Here is a 15,484-nt window from a genome sequence, read left to right as displayed (position 1 = left end):
CCTATTTTCCAGCATGATAATGCTTCCATTCACTCAGCACGCCGGACCCAGGACTTCCTTCGGGAAGAAGAGGTGTCTACAATGGTATGGCCAGCTAAAAGTCCCGATTTGAACATTATAGAGAACGTTTGGGGTGTGCTAGCCCGCCGAGTATACGCCGGAGGACGTCAATTTGACACAGCATCTGAGTTGAAGCAACGTATCCTGAAATGCTGGGAAGAAATTCCTCAGGACTACATTCAAACGCTTGTCAAGAGCATGCCAACACGGATAGTTCAAGTAGTGCTGCGTCGAGGGGCCCCTATTGACTACTAATTTGAATTGAAGGTAGTGCGGCTATAATTCTGCACCAGTCCAAAAAAAAGCTTTTTTCGTGTATCTTAAGAATGCAACTTTCTTCTGCAAAATCCAGCGGCATATTACTTTAAACCATCATACGCGTTACAACAAAGACCATAAACAACTCCGAAAATAACTTTTTCATCTCAATCTTTAAACTTTTCGGATGCGGCTATAATTTTGCACCAGACTGTAGATCCCCCCCCTCAAGCTAGCACGGTGTCTGGTTGCGAAGGTAAAGTATGACGTTGCCGCGAAAGCGATTCCCAACGACCTTAGCTGCATTCTTTCAAAATCATTATTGGAGGACATGCGGCCAAAGATTGATTGACAAATCAAAAGAACTGAAATCAAGTGTGAGTGGACCGGTCGAGGAAGGTAAATCGTAATTGATCCCGGGCTTCGGAGATTTACTGAGGCCGTTCGAATGTCTATTCTTGCCCATCGCTTGTAGCACTGATAGCACGTGCACTGTGATCTTGCTTGTTGTTTATTTACCACGACAGCCTTGATGGCGTCTACAGCCCTCCCAACGCTACTGCCGAAGATAACGAATAAACATTTCCCCGAAACTGAGTTCTTAATCATCGCTACCGATTCAAAGTGATTCGGTTTCTGAAGCTCGCCAAGTGAGTTTCGATTCTCATGTCCAACTTGGGGTGATTCCCTTTTCACAGCATAAATAGCCTGGGGGATCTTATCATTCCTTGTTGAGACTTTAAAGGTACGGTAATGAACACGTCTTGCAGACATAAAAGGTTTCAAATCTCACCCCCTACCTGTCTTCATACCAAGCACGGCACCAAACATCGGACAAAGCACAGACAGAAGCTGTGACTTAGTTTGTACTGATTATTACAGATTGTTTCATCATGATGTTCTAAAGAAAATTCAGGTTCATATGATTATTTAGCAAGATTTACATTGAAATGTGAGGATTAAAGTTTGGTGATACTGGGGAAGGAAACGTTAGAATCTGTTACTGGGGGCGTAGTGACGAGAAAGTGAGGGGAAAGAAGGGGGTCTTGAAAGCGGACAGGGTCTTCCAGAAGCAGTAGAAACCGAAGTGATTGCATTTGACCAGAGCTAACATCTGTGGCTGCGGCATCACCATAATCACCAATTCTACAAGTTATGAAACTACGAAGGTATTACCAGCTGGGGCATGTCGTGATAGATTTTTGACTTAATTACAAGATTGGTATGCTGATTGCAGTTTTGACACCCTCCCTCCACCTGCCGTATACTTTCTGTTAATTTATATTCAACTATTATTAAATTTGATAGGAAACCGTAATTGGACAATGGTTTAAAGTTTCTCAGCCATCTCTGCTTTGAGATTCTGTTTATTCTTTATTTCTCGATCTGTGGTGACACTCGACATCGATTTGGGCTACGGGTTAGGGGCGACACTTCCACTGGTCGCTTTGGCACCAAGGTCTGATCCATTGCGTATCAGCAAGGTGCACAGCATTGAAGAGGCTTTTATCAGAAGAAAAGGTCCAAGAAGGTGGCAAAGTAAAATCCGAGCGCAAAATCCATTGGTTCTTAGTTTGGATAAAGTATGGATTCCGTGTAGATTTCCGTACCCCAGTTGACATCGTAAATGAAGGAACTGGCTATACTTTCCCAAGCTTTGACTAATCTCTCAAACAAAATATGTCAAATCTGGGCGATTGGTCATTTAAAGGTATATAATGTTGTCCACAGCTTCGCTATACGGGATACTTTGTAGATACGTGTATATCAGGGTCATATGGAATCACTAGCAGGTGTGACATGAGTTGGTGTAATCACTCCAATTTGTTCTGTTGCAAAACTTTTCGTGGTGACTAAAGATATTGTCCTGTTGGAGCAGTAGTGCTCAATCGACTAGCCAAGTGGATACTTCATATCCCCTAAATCTGGCACCTGAAAGGGTTATTTCGGAGCAGATGTAATTCGTACTATACGAGCCGAGATACGGGCGATAATTAACAGGTCGTCAACGTAGACGGCAATGTAGTCTGGGCCAGACAGCTCGACTTTCATGAAACCACGGTGATCCCTAGTAAATCCGTAATATCATTATCCTTCGAGAACATACAAGGTATGTGATACAAAATTCCAGAGGCCTGTTGCAGTTGTAACTAGTTTGGTGGTGGTGGGTGATACCGTTCGGCAGGCTTTAGAACCTTCTCGTTCCTTGCCCCACCACCCTCAGGTAATCCTTTGTAACCAATGAATTTGCTATTTGCCATCTCACCGCGAACATGTTTGGTCGATATTGTGCTTGAGCTCGGCGTACGGGATGGGCTTCAGCACGCCATTCCAATTTTGTACATCTTTCCTCCATCTGGTCGCAACTTACTGCGTCATTTTGCGGTAGCTCGCTGTTGTCTAAATTTTTTTAGTGATGATCGCGAGCCAGATAGAAATCCGTTTTTCGCCCTGCCGCGAAGCCTCGCATCCACAACCCGACGATGCCTGGTCTCAGCACTAAGGTGATTCCTTATGGATTCCTATGTGACGGTTACACCATAGAGCATCACTTGAGTTTCTTTGTGCTGGGAACCCGCGCGATTTTCACCTAACTGTCACCCTGTGAATTGACCACTACATCCATGTGGAATCCTCTATAATGGTAGACTCTGGAGAGCCAATTCCACTAGGCATGAAGATGAGGGACATCACCGACAGATTCTGGCACAGTTTCAAGACGAGGTATGATCTGTGGTGCAACCAACACTCCTATAGCCTGGTTCCTAGAATGTTTGACACCCCGTGATCGGACCAGCGCTCTCAATAAGGCTATCACCGGTCCCCTTTGCGAAGCGGTTGAGTCTGCGTTTCGAAAGCATCGACGTCAACGCGAGGAGAAGGCCAGCAGAGGTATGTTAGCGAGAAAGGTGGCGACCAGAGCGAGTTCTAATATGGAGATCATTGCCCCGCTCCTAGTCACCGCGAAGACAGTGATTTACAGGTAGAGATGCCGACGACAATCAAACAATCTCCTTGGTACACAATAGGCAATTGAGGATATCGGTGCATTGCATATTTAGATTGACCTATTCGTTTATCCGCGGTCTGCGTCCGTACTTGCCGCGAAATTGCTCCTATCACACGGTGGAATACTGGAAGGCTGACGAGCACAGGACAAGTTTTCAGGATCTAAAGTGCACTTTGCAAACGAGGATATATATAACTATACTGCTTTCTAGAACAGATGTTTACAGTCTGTAACTGCACAAACTGCTTCAATCATTCTCATTACCCCCAGAAGACGACACCGTTCCAGAAGATGCCGACGAGAACAGTCAGATATGCCAGGGTACATTACTCAATAGAATTTTTTTTATTGTTTGACTAATTAATCTAGCTAGTCCGTCTTGTCGTTATCAGCGGATAACTTCCACAGTAAGCACCAGAACGGCGATAATAGTGTCAACGCCACTGCGAAAGTGGAACCTACAGTCCAACAACCTGTTGCAAGCGAGGATTTCTCCGTAGAGGCACCGGAAGCTGCCACAACTGGAGAATAATGGTCGGTTGATGATCAAAGTTAAATTAATTCGCCCAGCTTCACTACATCAGTCGCTATGGATGCTACTAATAGTGCGACAGCTAGAACAGCGAGGGTGCGCCTATCTCGACCGCGGATATTTCATAATGTGGCCATGCTACGGAGACGACGAATCCCACAGACTAAGTGGTGATGGCGGCGAGTGCATTTATCCGCCCAGTACCAACTCCACTAGCCAGATCCAAAATCCGGCACCATGGCAAGAAAAGAGCAGCGCCGTGGCACGTATGCTGGTCGAGGAAACACTGCCACCAGGCCCAATGTGTGTGGTGTAGCTGGATCAGCGAAATCCGCAAGATCGCTGGTTCCCTCTCCCCACCTGGTCCAGACTACCGACTAACAGAGCAGTCCCCCGATGAGCCGTGATCTTGTGTTGAACTTCCTCATCTTGTGTACCCGGTAGTATGGGTAAGATCTTGGTGTTCCGGTAACTACTCAAAAGTGCAATGTGTGAAGGCTTGAATACCTTGGCAAGACTTGTGGAGCAGAGCGGAAGCTCGTCCCTTTGCTGACGTAGAAGTCCAAGTCCTAAGCGATTAATCTGGCGGGCTTGATCTGGATCCGGCCGTAGGATTGTCTTGGTTTGGGTGCGTTGCCTTGTAGGGCTTCCTTTACACGTACTTGCCGCTTCATATAGCGGGATCTTGACGTAGTGATGCTTCAAGAATGCGCCCGTCCGCGTAGTAAATATCTGGTGATCTGGGAGCTGAGCATGAGGGTAGATCTCTAGGTGGTTAGATCCGGTACTTATGTTAACCAGATATTAATAACCAACATTAGTGCACTAACCGTAGACATCCTAACGCTGCAAGCGGCTTGTTGTTGCTCTTCTTCGCCGCAGGGAAGGCACTAGTTCTCTCCAATGCAAATTCGGTTCTGATAATGTGTTAGCCTGGAGGTCCCATCCTAAATCTCTATCATCACGACTACCAGCCGGCCATATGCTGCTGACGCTATCTCTTCCCGTCACCTTGAACACTCATCAAGTTTGCTTCACTTACTCTTCGTAGCCTAGACTTCTACTCCATGTCCTCTAGGCCTTGGTCACCTTTGCGTTCCGAGATCGCCTCGCCGCCCCAATGCCGGCCGAGATCGCGATGTTGACTTAAGACCCTCTGGATCCAGATCTACTGGACCCAGATCGCAAGACCCTTGATGTCACTATCGCCGACTCTTCAACCTTGAACGATCCTTTTCCTGCCACTATTTTGGAATAGTGTCAGGACGCCATCCATCATCTTGATCGAAGGCGAGTCGTACTGCGAGGTCTTCCTTGACCACCAGAAACCAGTGAGATCGACGAGTGTGAAATAAAGGGTATCAGATAGACTGATTTCAAGAAAATACACGAGTGGGTTGGTGTATTGGTGATTAGTTCTGGGGCAGCTGCTATAGTGCTGACTCTGTCGTCTATGTATGCCTTCGTGCTGTAAGCTAAATGCAGGATGTAGGATGGAGTAACTCTCCGGCTAAACGTAGATACTGAAACCCTTCGACAATTGTCATGTGGGTCTGGGGTGCATGCACACTACAAGCAGTCTGGATGTCGGATACACAGTGGGCGAGCATGCCCGTGAGTAGAGTGAGTTACCAGGCAAAGTACGCGGCCAACCCAACTTGCGCTGAAGCAAACAGTGGGTTCACTCTATTCTACAACATAAGTCTGTAGCCAAAAAGGTCGTGTACGTGGACGCACTCAGAACAATGGGTACAAGTGACTCCACAACGCCATGTCCGTCACCAAAAAATTTCCGTCGGTATTCGACTGTTGACTTTTTTTCATTTATTACTTAAAACAATTACAAGAAATTAAGTAAATAAGTAATTATAATGTATTAATAATGGTCATTATTACACATATTATTGGGTGAGTTCATATTTAAAGTCTTATTACTGCCATTGCAATTCAATTTAATATTGAGCTGAATGACCTCTGGTTTCTTGATACATGTATGTGTCGTGCGGTGGTACGAGCAAGGTACTACCTATTCATAACTACTAAAACGATCGAGGAAATCATAGACACATTGCATGACTACCTTGAAGATAATGCAATGTGGCTATGACTTCCTCGATCGATTTGAAAATATCTTTTGATTTAACGAATAAATATTTGGTACTTGAGGATGGATCTGTTTTTCATACAACTCGAATGATAAAATCGAACGATCTCTCGCAATACTTGCATCTAACACACTACTCAACTTAGAGATTTAATGGGAACATCAATACGGATCGTGGTTCAATTCGAAAACGATATCTTTATCAGTCCATCCCTTCCCAAGTATATCTCCTAGACTCATCATTGCACAACGAATCTAGTTCATCACGAATCGTGATCCACGATTCTACTTCGATTCGGTATTTACTTGATGCAAAATAAGTGTATTGGAGCGTCTACAAACAAAGAAATACGAGAGTTCACAATTCAACCTGTCGTTGATTTCCACATCAATCGGACAAATGAATGAAGTTGCTAGGGAGCATTTCAAAGTTTAATACTAAGTACATGTAAAGCACTTCAAGTAATTGCTACCTCATGGGCTAGTGACCTTGGCCAGCCACTCCGACAGAATAGTGTTGACAGCTTCAGGCTGCTCAAACAGCACCCAATGTCCGGCGTCCTCGACCAGCTCCATCTGGAGATTCGGAATCACCTTCGGCATTTCCTTGGCCATCTCCGGCTTGAGCACAGGGTCGTCTGCTGCGCCGATGAACAGTGCAGGATGTTCGATCGTTCCCGGGAGGTCCTTCTCCGTCTCGAAATCGATTTTCTTGGTCGCGTACACCCAGTTGGCGCTCGTGAACTTACTCTGCGAGTACTGGTCGATATAGTACTGCAGTTCATCCTCAGACAGCATTTCCGTGCGTTCCTTGAAGACCACATGGTCCACATCGGTGTTGACGACCTTGAGTAACTCGTGCAGCGGCAAGGCGTTCTCTTTTGGACCGTATTCCGTCTTGCGGCGGAAAATAGCAGTGGCAAGGCGGCGTGGTGAAGCGTCCAGTGCCTTACCGGAGTTCTTCGCGTCTGCCAAGAACAACTGGTACTTAAACTGCGGCATAACCTTGGACAGGTCCTCCAGAGACAGATACTGCTTCCGTGGTGGCACGAACGGCGTGCACACACCACACACAGCGAGTACACGGTCTGGGTGGTAAAGAGCCATCCTCCAGCTCGCATTTCCACCCCAGTCGTGTCCTAGAATCACCGCCTTGTCAATCTTCAGCGCGTCTGTATAAATTAATCATTAGCCACTGCACTACTCAATCAATACGTGTCCCGACGTACCGAGCAAGGCGGCAACGTCGCTGGTGATGTTCTTAGTGCCGTATGCTTCCAGCTCTTGTGGCGTCGAACTCTGACCGAAGCCGCGGACATCGGGAATAATCAGGCGGTACGTCGGAGACAGCGCTTGGATTTGGTACTACAGCAGTGTACATCTAGATAAGAAAGCTATTCAACTCAACATCTAGCACGAAAACTTACCCGCCATCCAAACCAGAGATCGGGCCATCCATGTAGCATGACGACTGGAGGAGCATCTCTCGGACCAACGTCCACGTAGTGAATCTTGATACCCTCGGACGTGGTCACGAAGTCGTGTGGCCATTGTTCCCATACGGACGAGTCCATGTGCTTGCGAGGCTGCGCCATGTTGAGTCAACTTGATTAGATCGTGGAAACTTGACAACTGAGCTGAGCGATAGCAGCGTCAAAGTGCTGCTGATCGATTAACAGTAAGTAGGGCAATTGAGACTTTGGTGCTCTTAGGATTGTGATCATGGGCATACATACAGCTGGAAAGTCAACAATTTCGCGTCAAGTCATCAGGCTAAGGGGAGTAATTCGCTCAGCTCGGTGAGTCGACCCGTGAACTTCTCAGACCTCATTGATTCGCTGACGTACTAAGGCACTCGCGACAGGAGCGGCAATTGCTAGATCTGTCCTACAATATTTATAGTTAGCCATTAATCGAATTGATTCGCTGACGTATTTCAAGACAAGAAATGCAATCCATTGACCAGTCTTCTTAGCTCGTCCAAACACTAAGATTGGAGCGAGTGAAGACGAGGATCTTACAACTTTGCACTGAGATTGCTCACGCTCGCGGTGGTCGCAATCTTCGCCAGCCACTCGGACAAGATGGCGTTCACCTCTTCCTTCTGCTCCCAAAGCACCCAGTGGCCGGCATCTTTAATGACTCTCGTCTCCAGATTTGGGATAACCTTGGCCATACCTCTCGCCATTTCAGGCTTGAGCACCGCATCTTTAGCAGCGCCGATAAACAGCGCTGGATGCTTGATCACTCTCGACAATCCACGTTCATTCTCAAAGTCGATCTTACCGGTAGCGTACGTTTGGCATGCACTGGCGAACTTACTGATAGAGTACTGCTTGACGTAATAGTCCAGCTCAGCCTCGGATAGCAGTGTCGAGCACTGGGTGAACACAGGGTGGTCTAAGTCCGAGTCGACGGCCATCAACATCTTCGGGAGCGACATTCGGGACGCTCTGAGACCCATTTCCGACGGTTTGCGGAACATCGCAGTTAACAAACGACGCGGCGAGGCATCAAGAACTTTACCGGAGACGTCAGTGTTGGCCAAGAACTGCTGGTACTTGAACTGCGGCACCTTTTTCACAACCACTTCCAATGGTATGTAAGTCTTGCTCGGTGGAATATAAGGCGTGCAAACTCCGCAGACAGCGATGACTCTCTCGGGGTGATACAGACACATCCGCCACACGTGACTTCCGCCCCAGTCGTGGCCGACAAACACGGCCTTGGCAATCTTGAGCTCATCTGAACCAATAGCAACAAATGTATAAGTTACAGTTGCGACATACTAATGTTTACAATATGTTGAAGTTGTGACTAACCCAGCAGTGCCGCCAGGTCGTTGGAGATGTTCTTGGCTCCGTAAGCCTCGACATTTGCCGGAGTCGAGCTCTGACCGAAGCCACGGACATCTGCAGATAACTACACCGTCAGCAAGATAGAATAACTTGTTATTAAGTCTATATTTACCCGGCACTAGAAGTCGGTACTTGGAACCGAGCGCTTGGATCTGGTGCTGAATTGATGATAAAACAGTTTGCATTCAATACAGTTTAGCTAACGGATTTCGGGGATTTACGCACCCGCCAGCCGAACCAGAGATCAGGCCATCCGTGCACCATTACGACAGGAAGAGCGTCGCGAGGGCCCACGTCGACGTAGTGCAAGCGGATGCCCTCGGGGGTCTCCATGAAGGCGTGAGGCCATTGCTCCCACACCGCCGGCTCCATCGCGAAATGATCTTCAACAGCGTTTCGTCAACTCACATGTCAAACCTCGAGTTGTGGTTGGACATTAAATTTATGAAATATGATTGGTTAATTAAATTTTTAACACGAAAAGCTCCCAATTTTCGTTCGAGAGAAATTATACTGTACATCACGTATTTTTACATGTTTTTTTAAGCTAAGAATGTACACCAATTTGTTCCCTAACCAATTGCGGGGACAAGGCAGCTCAACGCATTCGTCGAACACACCAAGTGTCGGTAATGAGTCTAATAGCGCATAATAGAGTAGATCAGTGAGTATTCTATTAGCATGAGAGTGACAACAGAATGTTACTGTTAGCAAGCCAAAAGATCAGCACCCAAAGCGCTCAGGAAGAAGAGAACGATGTAACTAATTCAGATAGGATGTACCATGGTTTTGGTACAATAGTTCCCAGGCCACTTGTTTCCGGTCTGGAAAACAAAGTAATATATTTTCGACCATGAATGAGGAGATTCCAAGCTCCAGTTTGGACGCGACCACCCTTTTTCAGAAGGGAAGTCCAAGGCTGCCGACAGCTACATCATGCTCACCAGAAGTTGCTTCGATCACCTCGAGTGAGAGTATTGTATCCATGACGTCCACGGTGGTTCGGGCCTCGTCGGATGAGAGGGGGGGGGGGTTCCCTCAAATACAAAGTTTATCTTTGCTGGTTGCTCCTTCAAGTGAGAATGCAGCGGTAGCTGCAGCTTCCTCATCAACTGTTCCCATGACTGCACCCACCGCACCTGCAATGAAGACGACCAAGGCCCGTGGAATTTCGGCTCTGACGCTTGCGTCAGGTACGCCACGTATGGAAGCAGGTACAACTACGATACCTCCGGATGTCCGTACCACGACATTATCTGCGTCGACAGTGACTAAGTAGCAAAACTTGCGTGCTCGTTCGACCCGAATGGGCACTACACTATGCACGACTGCAGAAACGGGCATAATTTCCTTAGCCTCTGGCTCCTCGGCAGCAGCTATGAAGCGCAAGCCGCGTACGCATTTGGCACGCAAGGCTGCAACGCTTAATATGACTCTAGAGACTGCCGCAAAACCCGCAGATACTGGTCACACGTCAGGGCCGCTTGAGACCCTAGAAACGTAAGCCGCGAGCACGTGCAGTGCACACTGTACAGAAGTCTACACCACGTACGGCTGCAAGGGCAGCCACAGTATCTTCAGCCTCCGACATCACGAGAACATCAACTCCAACAGTGGTCAACAACAAACGCAAGACAAGCCTTAGTTCGAGCCGTTCCCGTGGTATACCGAGTGGGACTCCAAATACAACCGAGATGAATATGGATGCTTCTCTCACAGTAGCAACAGCACCACCGTCATCATTGTCTTCGGACATGGTGACCGGCAGTTGTAGCGGGAGATCGGGACTACCGGCGAGAAAGCAGCGTAAAGCATGCTTTTCTGAATAGTCAAACGCATCATCGACGGATTTGAGACTAGTTTCTGCCTCCGTATCGGGACCAACATCTAGTGCTCAATTACCAGCTCTTATCGCGTCGCTTCTGGATGAATCTGAATCTGGTGACGTTGATCGGGAGGAAGTCATCTGCGAATCCGAACGCAAGCGCAAACGCGACGTTCTACTTGCTGCAAACGGTAATGTAAACGTATGTCAAGAGGATGAGGAGGGTGAATTCGAAATAATGATTTCTGATGGTCCATCCAAAGACGAGAGCTCGGATTTTGAGGATAGTAAATTGGCATCCCTAAACTTCACCGCAGACTGGAGCGATGATGCCGTCGCTGCATACATGGCTGATGCGAGCCGCGATATCAACGATGATGACACGCTATTACCTCTGGCGAAAAACAAAACAGAGATCAAGGAATGGGAAATGACAGGATGGGAACAAGGTAATCATTTTTTCTGTTGATCTATATCACTGTTCACTGTTTTATCTGTTGCCAATATAGTTCAGGCTAGTACAGCAGTACAACATGAATATCCTGGTTTGTACCAGGGTGAATGGGGACCGACACAAGACGTTCTTCGTTTCGCTGATTCGCCAATCAACTTGTTTTGGTTCTTTTTTTCAAAGGCGCTGTTGCATACGATATTGGACGAGTCCAATCGATACGCACGCCAAAAGGTGGTAACGCGTACAAGGAAAATTCGAGATCGACAGGTTGCTTGTAAAGGACAAGGAACACGGTAGAAAGATGTGGAGACGCTCGAGCAAATTAGACAGCGGTTGCGCAAAATGGACCCGTTCTAGCCGCATGAGTTCGCAGCTGATTTTGGGCTACTCATTGCTCGTATGCTGTGTCCCCAAAAGCGACGTTTATCGACTCATTGGAGCACGTCGATCGTTGGAGCAATTCCAAGTGGGACTTTCGGAGCCTGGATGCCGCGAAACCGGTTCGTAACACAAGCGATAGACGGCATAAAGATAACACTCAGCGAACGTTCTGATTTTGGCACCAGGTTTGATGAGATCATGCGTCATCTCCACTTCTCAGATAACACAGACCCGATGGCCAAACAGAATCGAGCCTGGAAGATCCGGCCCACCATCAATACGCTTCAAACCACATTCATCCAAGGCTATACGTCGGGCCCTGTTCTATCGTTTGATGAAGGGATGCTGCCTTCACATTCAAAATTTAATGGCACCCGGACTTACATGCGTGACAAGCCGCACAAGTGGGGAACGAAGATGTTCCTTACTTGTTGTCTAAGGACATCATGCTGTTTGAGGTACGGATTTCTTTGATGAAGATGATTACTTGTGAATTTCAACTAAGTCTAAAATAATACGTTGCAGGTTGGAAGTGTATTGCGGGAAAAAAGCTCACCTCAGTGGACCGCAAACAATCGATGACAAATCTGGACCTGCAGCTGTGCTCCGCTGCATGAATAAAGTTTTGCCAAAGAATCGTCGTGCTCACTACACGGTAGTGATCGATAGATTCTATACCTCGGTCGCATTAGCCTTGGAGTTGCTGGCGAACAAGATATATTCCGTCGGCACGATTCAGACACAACGCATTGGTTTTCCCAATGAGCTGAAGGACAAGCGAAAGAAACGACCGAAGGATGTACCACGCGGGTCATACAAGATTATGCGGTCAAAATCAGTTTCGGCAATGTCTGCGTGCTGTTGGTGGGACATCAAACCGGCATATCTACTTGCAACTGGGGCGAGCACTCAAGAGTTTTCAATTAGTATTTAACTGAGCTAAATGTTTGTAGATATTCTGTTTACTAACTTATTTATGTGTTGATGCCTGTAGGCCGCAACACATGGGTTGAAGGCGAGCCGTCAGAGGTCCCATGTCCTAAGCTGGTCAAAGACTATCACCATGGAATGGGAGGGGTGGATGTCCACGACCAGCTTAGACTGCAACGATACTCGGTGCAAATAGCATTCACGTTTAAGAAATACTACAAAACGTACGTAAGCACACACTCTTACTACACATGATTACCACTAATGTCTTTGTACTATGCAGTCTATTCCTCGGTTTGCTTGAGATGGCTGTTGTCAACGCGTATGTCGTTCACCGAACACACTACACAATGCTCGGAAGGCACATTCAGCCTTCCTGACCACTTTACATGCCCAGCTGTTAGCTGTAACCCAGTCAGACATGGTGAATTTGGTAAGCTCAATCTTCCTCAATCAATCTATACGCCGATATCGTGTAACAAATCGTTTTACCTGGTTTCTTGTTCAGCAACCACAACGAGATAGTCCGCCTGCATCTTGCCTCCCACCGCCAACAAGGATTTACAGGAATTTAGCAGGTCATACCCCATCAGAAACCGAAGATGAGGTTGGCGACCCCGGTCGGAAGAGAATGCACAGGGCCTGCAAGGTCTGCAGTTTGCTCGCTACACCAGGAAAAAGGGGGAAGAACACAAAGTGGCTGTGTCTATCTTGCTCCAAAGCCCACACAGGGGAGTAAGGTTTTGCTACTTGTTCTTTCTGCTGTATCATTTTCTCATTTGTTTTGCTATTGTGTTAGTGTTTACCTTTGTCAGCTAGTGCGTCATGAATCTTTCGGTGTAAAAAAATCCTGCTTCTCTATCTGGCATGAAGACTGAGAATTTGGCTCACGCGTTCCTTTCAATTTGGACAAGCGGCTCCAGTATAGAAAACCAACGGGCAAGAAACGACAAGCCAAGCACCCAAAGCAGGCGACAGTATAGAACATGCCGACGTGACCAAGACGACGGGAGACCGAGATTAGGGAGTGTGGCGGATGCTACCACAGCGACAGGTCAAGCAGGGAAAGACGGCGGAATAGGTGACGGACGTGCCCACAGCAACAGGTCAAGCAGAAGATGACGAAGGAAGTGACGCTCATAGGTGAGGTGGCTGAGACGACTGAGATCGCTGATGGTATTGAGATGACGGAGGATGGAAAATGAGATGCTGGTGGTGGGCACGGCGCAATAAACAGGTGTGTGCATGGTGACAGGATACTTGCACATGGCATGTGAATACGTAGTGTATTTCAAAAACTTAACAGGTCAATTGTTCGAGACTTTTAGCTCAGTTTAGTACTTCACGCTATCAACTCGCATGAGTCGATATTTCACGGTTGCACGTCAAGACGAAATCGCTGTGTGCGAATATACATTGATATAGTGGCTAGAAAGTCCGTGCACATTTGGCCTAAGCGTAAATTAGCGTTTGTTTCCTCCAGCAGCTCAGTCAACAATGCCGTGACCTCTTCGAGCGGAAAGATTTGTGGTCAATCCAACGGGAGCGGCAGCACCTGAAGACAAAATCTGGGATCTCCTCTTCCTACTCTTCGCAAAAAATCATCACAAGGGTTAGACTTGGCGGATAGATATAGACTTGTATACCGGATGTTCGCGTAGGTATAGACGAACTCTCGCTTCTAGACGCGCATTTGCTTCGCGCATGAAGTTCTGGCGCAAGTCGATCGGGTTGCCCGTTTCCGTATACCCGAAGAGGACACCGTTTGCAGGTACATTCGTAGTCTTTCGTGTCACGTAGTCCTGTTGCCCAGCAATGAAGCGGAGATCGTGAGCGCAAAACCATGCACCTTTTCTCCAGGAGGAGCCTTAGTGACGCGATTCGTTGTTGTGGTCGCCAGTGACTCCATCAAACTAGTGTGCATCTCCATCAGAGTGTCTCGCTTCCAGACCGTTCAGTAGCGTCATTTTTTCGGCGTGGTGTTGAGTGATGAGGCACCTGATGTGTCCGTTAGCTTGGACAAGAAGCTCTCGGAGGAAGGCGTTCTCCGTTTGAAGGGCAGTTATGAGGTCGACCATGGTTCGACGGGGCGAAATGGTGAGAGGGTCGGTATAGGCGCTCAAATTCTGTTATGGATACTCTGGCTCCACAGCAAAAGATGGTTGGATCTCATACGTAGGCTTCTACTATCGGATTGAGCAGGAGTTCATTCTTGAGAGGTTTTGAGAGGTTATATGTGCAAAACGACCTCATGAATCATGATGCCTTCGCATACTTATGCAGTTTCTGTTTGGGTTAATTGGTTATAGATATGGTAATGACATGGGTTTTGAATTCTGATTGGGTGCGTAGTCGTCCTACGTAGTAATGCATGTCATCACCTCCGACAAGAATAACATTTTCCTTACAAAAATTTCACTGTTAGCACAATGCATGTCGGAGGTGTGTCGGAGGTTGTTCGTCAAAGACGCACACTCGTACGTATAAAAAATACAATTGTTTTCGTACTTAGTACGCCTTTACTTTAATAAAGTATTTCTTTGAAGGAGGGTCCGACATGTTTTCTAGTTTTGCATTTCCTAACATGTGCCCGGTGAATGAGGGGTTAATAATGAGGGTCGTAATTAATCCTTGATGACAACACCTGGAGCCTCTACGCTGATGAAAGTCTGCGATTCGACTCCCTCGGACAACAAATCTCCAACGTAAAATGGGTACTGAGCACGGTATGGAAGCGATCTCAGCTCAAGTGGACCCAGCAAGTGCTCCTTCGGATGAAAAGTCTGGAAGCTGCAATTCCAATTACGCATTACTGGTCGAAGACGGGAAGATATGCGTCTCCAATTGAAACAAACTACACCAGAACCCTTTGCCATTTTTTTTCGCAATTCAGTGGGGGGGGCCCATGCTCTCAGCACTGGGGCCGACCAATTGCCTGGCCAGGACCAACACAAACACAACATTCTGTATGTTACATACATGTTTTACCCCGCTGGCACGACCTCGACGATAGACCCTACGTGGACTTACCTTGAGCGGGTAGCCAAGCATCTGCAGGTCACGGGCAAAGAG

The 15,484-nt window shown here is 47.3% G+C and overlaps 7 protein-coding genes across 7 annotated transcripts; 2 read left to right on the top strand and 5 right to left on the bottom strand.

The window, feature by feature from the left end:
* Positions 1-1,732: 1,732 nt before the first annotated feature.
* Positions 1,733-2,697, bottom strand: PPTG_23338 (hypothetical protein; the record flags this gene model as incomplete). The annotated part of the gene is made up of 3 exons (XM_008909933.1): positions 1,733-1,779; positions 2,292-2,386; positions 2,690-2,697. 3 exons carry the CDS (start codon positions 2,695-2,697, stop codon positions 1,733-1,735), a joined length of 150 nt encoding a protein of 49 aa, XP_008908181.1.
* Positions 2,698-3,850: 1,153 nt separating this feature from the next.
* PPTG_23337 (hypothetical protein) lies at positions 3,851-5,073 on the bottom strand. The gene is made up of 2 exons (XM_008909932.1): positions 4,691-5,073; positions 3,851-4,607 (listed from the first exon to the last, which is right to left on the bottom strand). The coding sequence occupies exons 1-2, from the start codon at positions 4,697-4,699 to the stop codon at positions 4,182-4,184; spliced, it is 435 nt and encodes a 144-aa protein (XP_008908180.1). The 5' UTR covers positions 4,700-5,073; the 3' UTR covers positions 3,851-4,181.
* A 1,365-nt stretch (positions 5,074-6,438) lies between these two features.
* Positions 6,439-7,559, bottom strand: PPTG_12738 (hypothetical protein; the record flags this gene model as incomplete). Its single annotated transcript, XM_008909931.1, has 3 exons — positions 6,439-7,136; positions 7,194-7,329; positions 7,392-7,559. 3 exons carry the CDS (start codon positions 7,557-7,559, stop codon positions 6,439-6,441), a joined length of 1,002 nt encoding a protein of 333 aa, XP_008908179.1.
* Positions 7,560-7,981: 422 nt separating this feature from the next.
* Positions 7,982-9,194, bottom strand: PPTG_12737 (hypothetical protein; the record flags this gene model as incomplete). The annotated part of the gene is made up of 4 exons (XM_008909930.1): positions 7,982-8,709; positions 8,787-8,876; positions 8,935-8,980; positions 9,048-9,194. The coding sequence occupies 4 exons, from the start codon at positions 9,192-9,194 to the stop codon at positions 7,982-7,984; spliced, it is 1,011 nt and encodes a 336-aa protein (XP_008908178.1).
* Positions 9,195-9,942: 748 nt separating this feature from the next.
* PPTG_23336 (hypothetical protein) lies at positions 9,943-12,792 on the top strand (the record flags this gene model as incomplete). Its single annotated transcript, XM_008909929.1, has 10 exons — positions 9,943-10,015; positions 10,157-10,322; positions 10,384-10,579; positions 10,652-11,096; positions 11,157-11,335; positions 11,519-11,601; positions 11,668-11,940; positions 12,008-12,408; positions 12,477-12,636; positions 12,696-12,792. The coding sequence occupies 10 exons, from the start codon at positions 9,943-9,945 to the stop codon at positions 12,790-12,792; spliced, it is 2,073 nt and encodes a 690-aa protein (XP_008908177.1).
* A 41-nt stretch (positions 12,793-12,833) lies between these two features.
* On the top strand, positions 12,834-13,617 carry PPTG_23335 (hypothetical protein; the record flags this gene model as incomplete). Its single annotated transcript, XM_008909928.1, has 2 exons — positions 12,834-12,845; positions 13,513-13,617. 2 exons carry the CDS (start codon positions 12,834-12,836, stop codon positions 13,615-13,617), a joined length of 117 nt encoding a protein of 38 aa, XP_008908176.1.
* A 408-nt stretch (positions 13,618-14,025) lies between these two features.
* On the bottom strand, positions 14,026-14,490 carry PPTG_23334 (hypothetical protein; the record flags this gene model as incomplete). The annotated part of the gene is made up of 3 exons (XM_008909927.1): positions 14,026-14,214; positions 14,262-14,325; positions 14,411-14,490. The coding sequence occupies 3 exons, from the start codon at positions 14,488-14,490 to the stop codon at positions 14,026-14,028; spliced, it is 333 nt and encodes a 110-aa protein (XP_008908175.1).
* Between the last annotated feature and the right edge of the window lie 994 nt (positions 14,491-15,484).

This window comes from Phytophthora parasitica (genome assembly GCF_000247585.1).
Source record: "Phytophthora parasitica INRA-310 unplaced genomic scaffold supercont2.35, whole genome shotgun sequence".
Classification (NCBI taxonomy): domain Eukaryota; phylum Oomycota; class Peronosporomycetes; order Peronosporales; family Peronosporaceae; genus Phytophthora; species Phytophthora nicotianae.
This window is presented reverse-complemented; position numbering and strand designations above follow the sequence as displayed.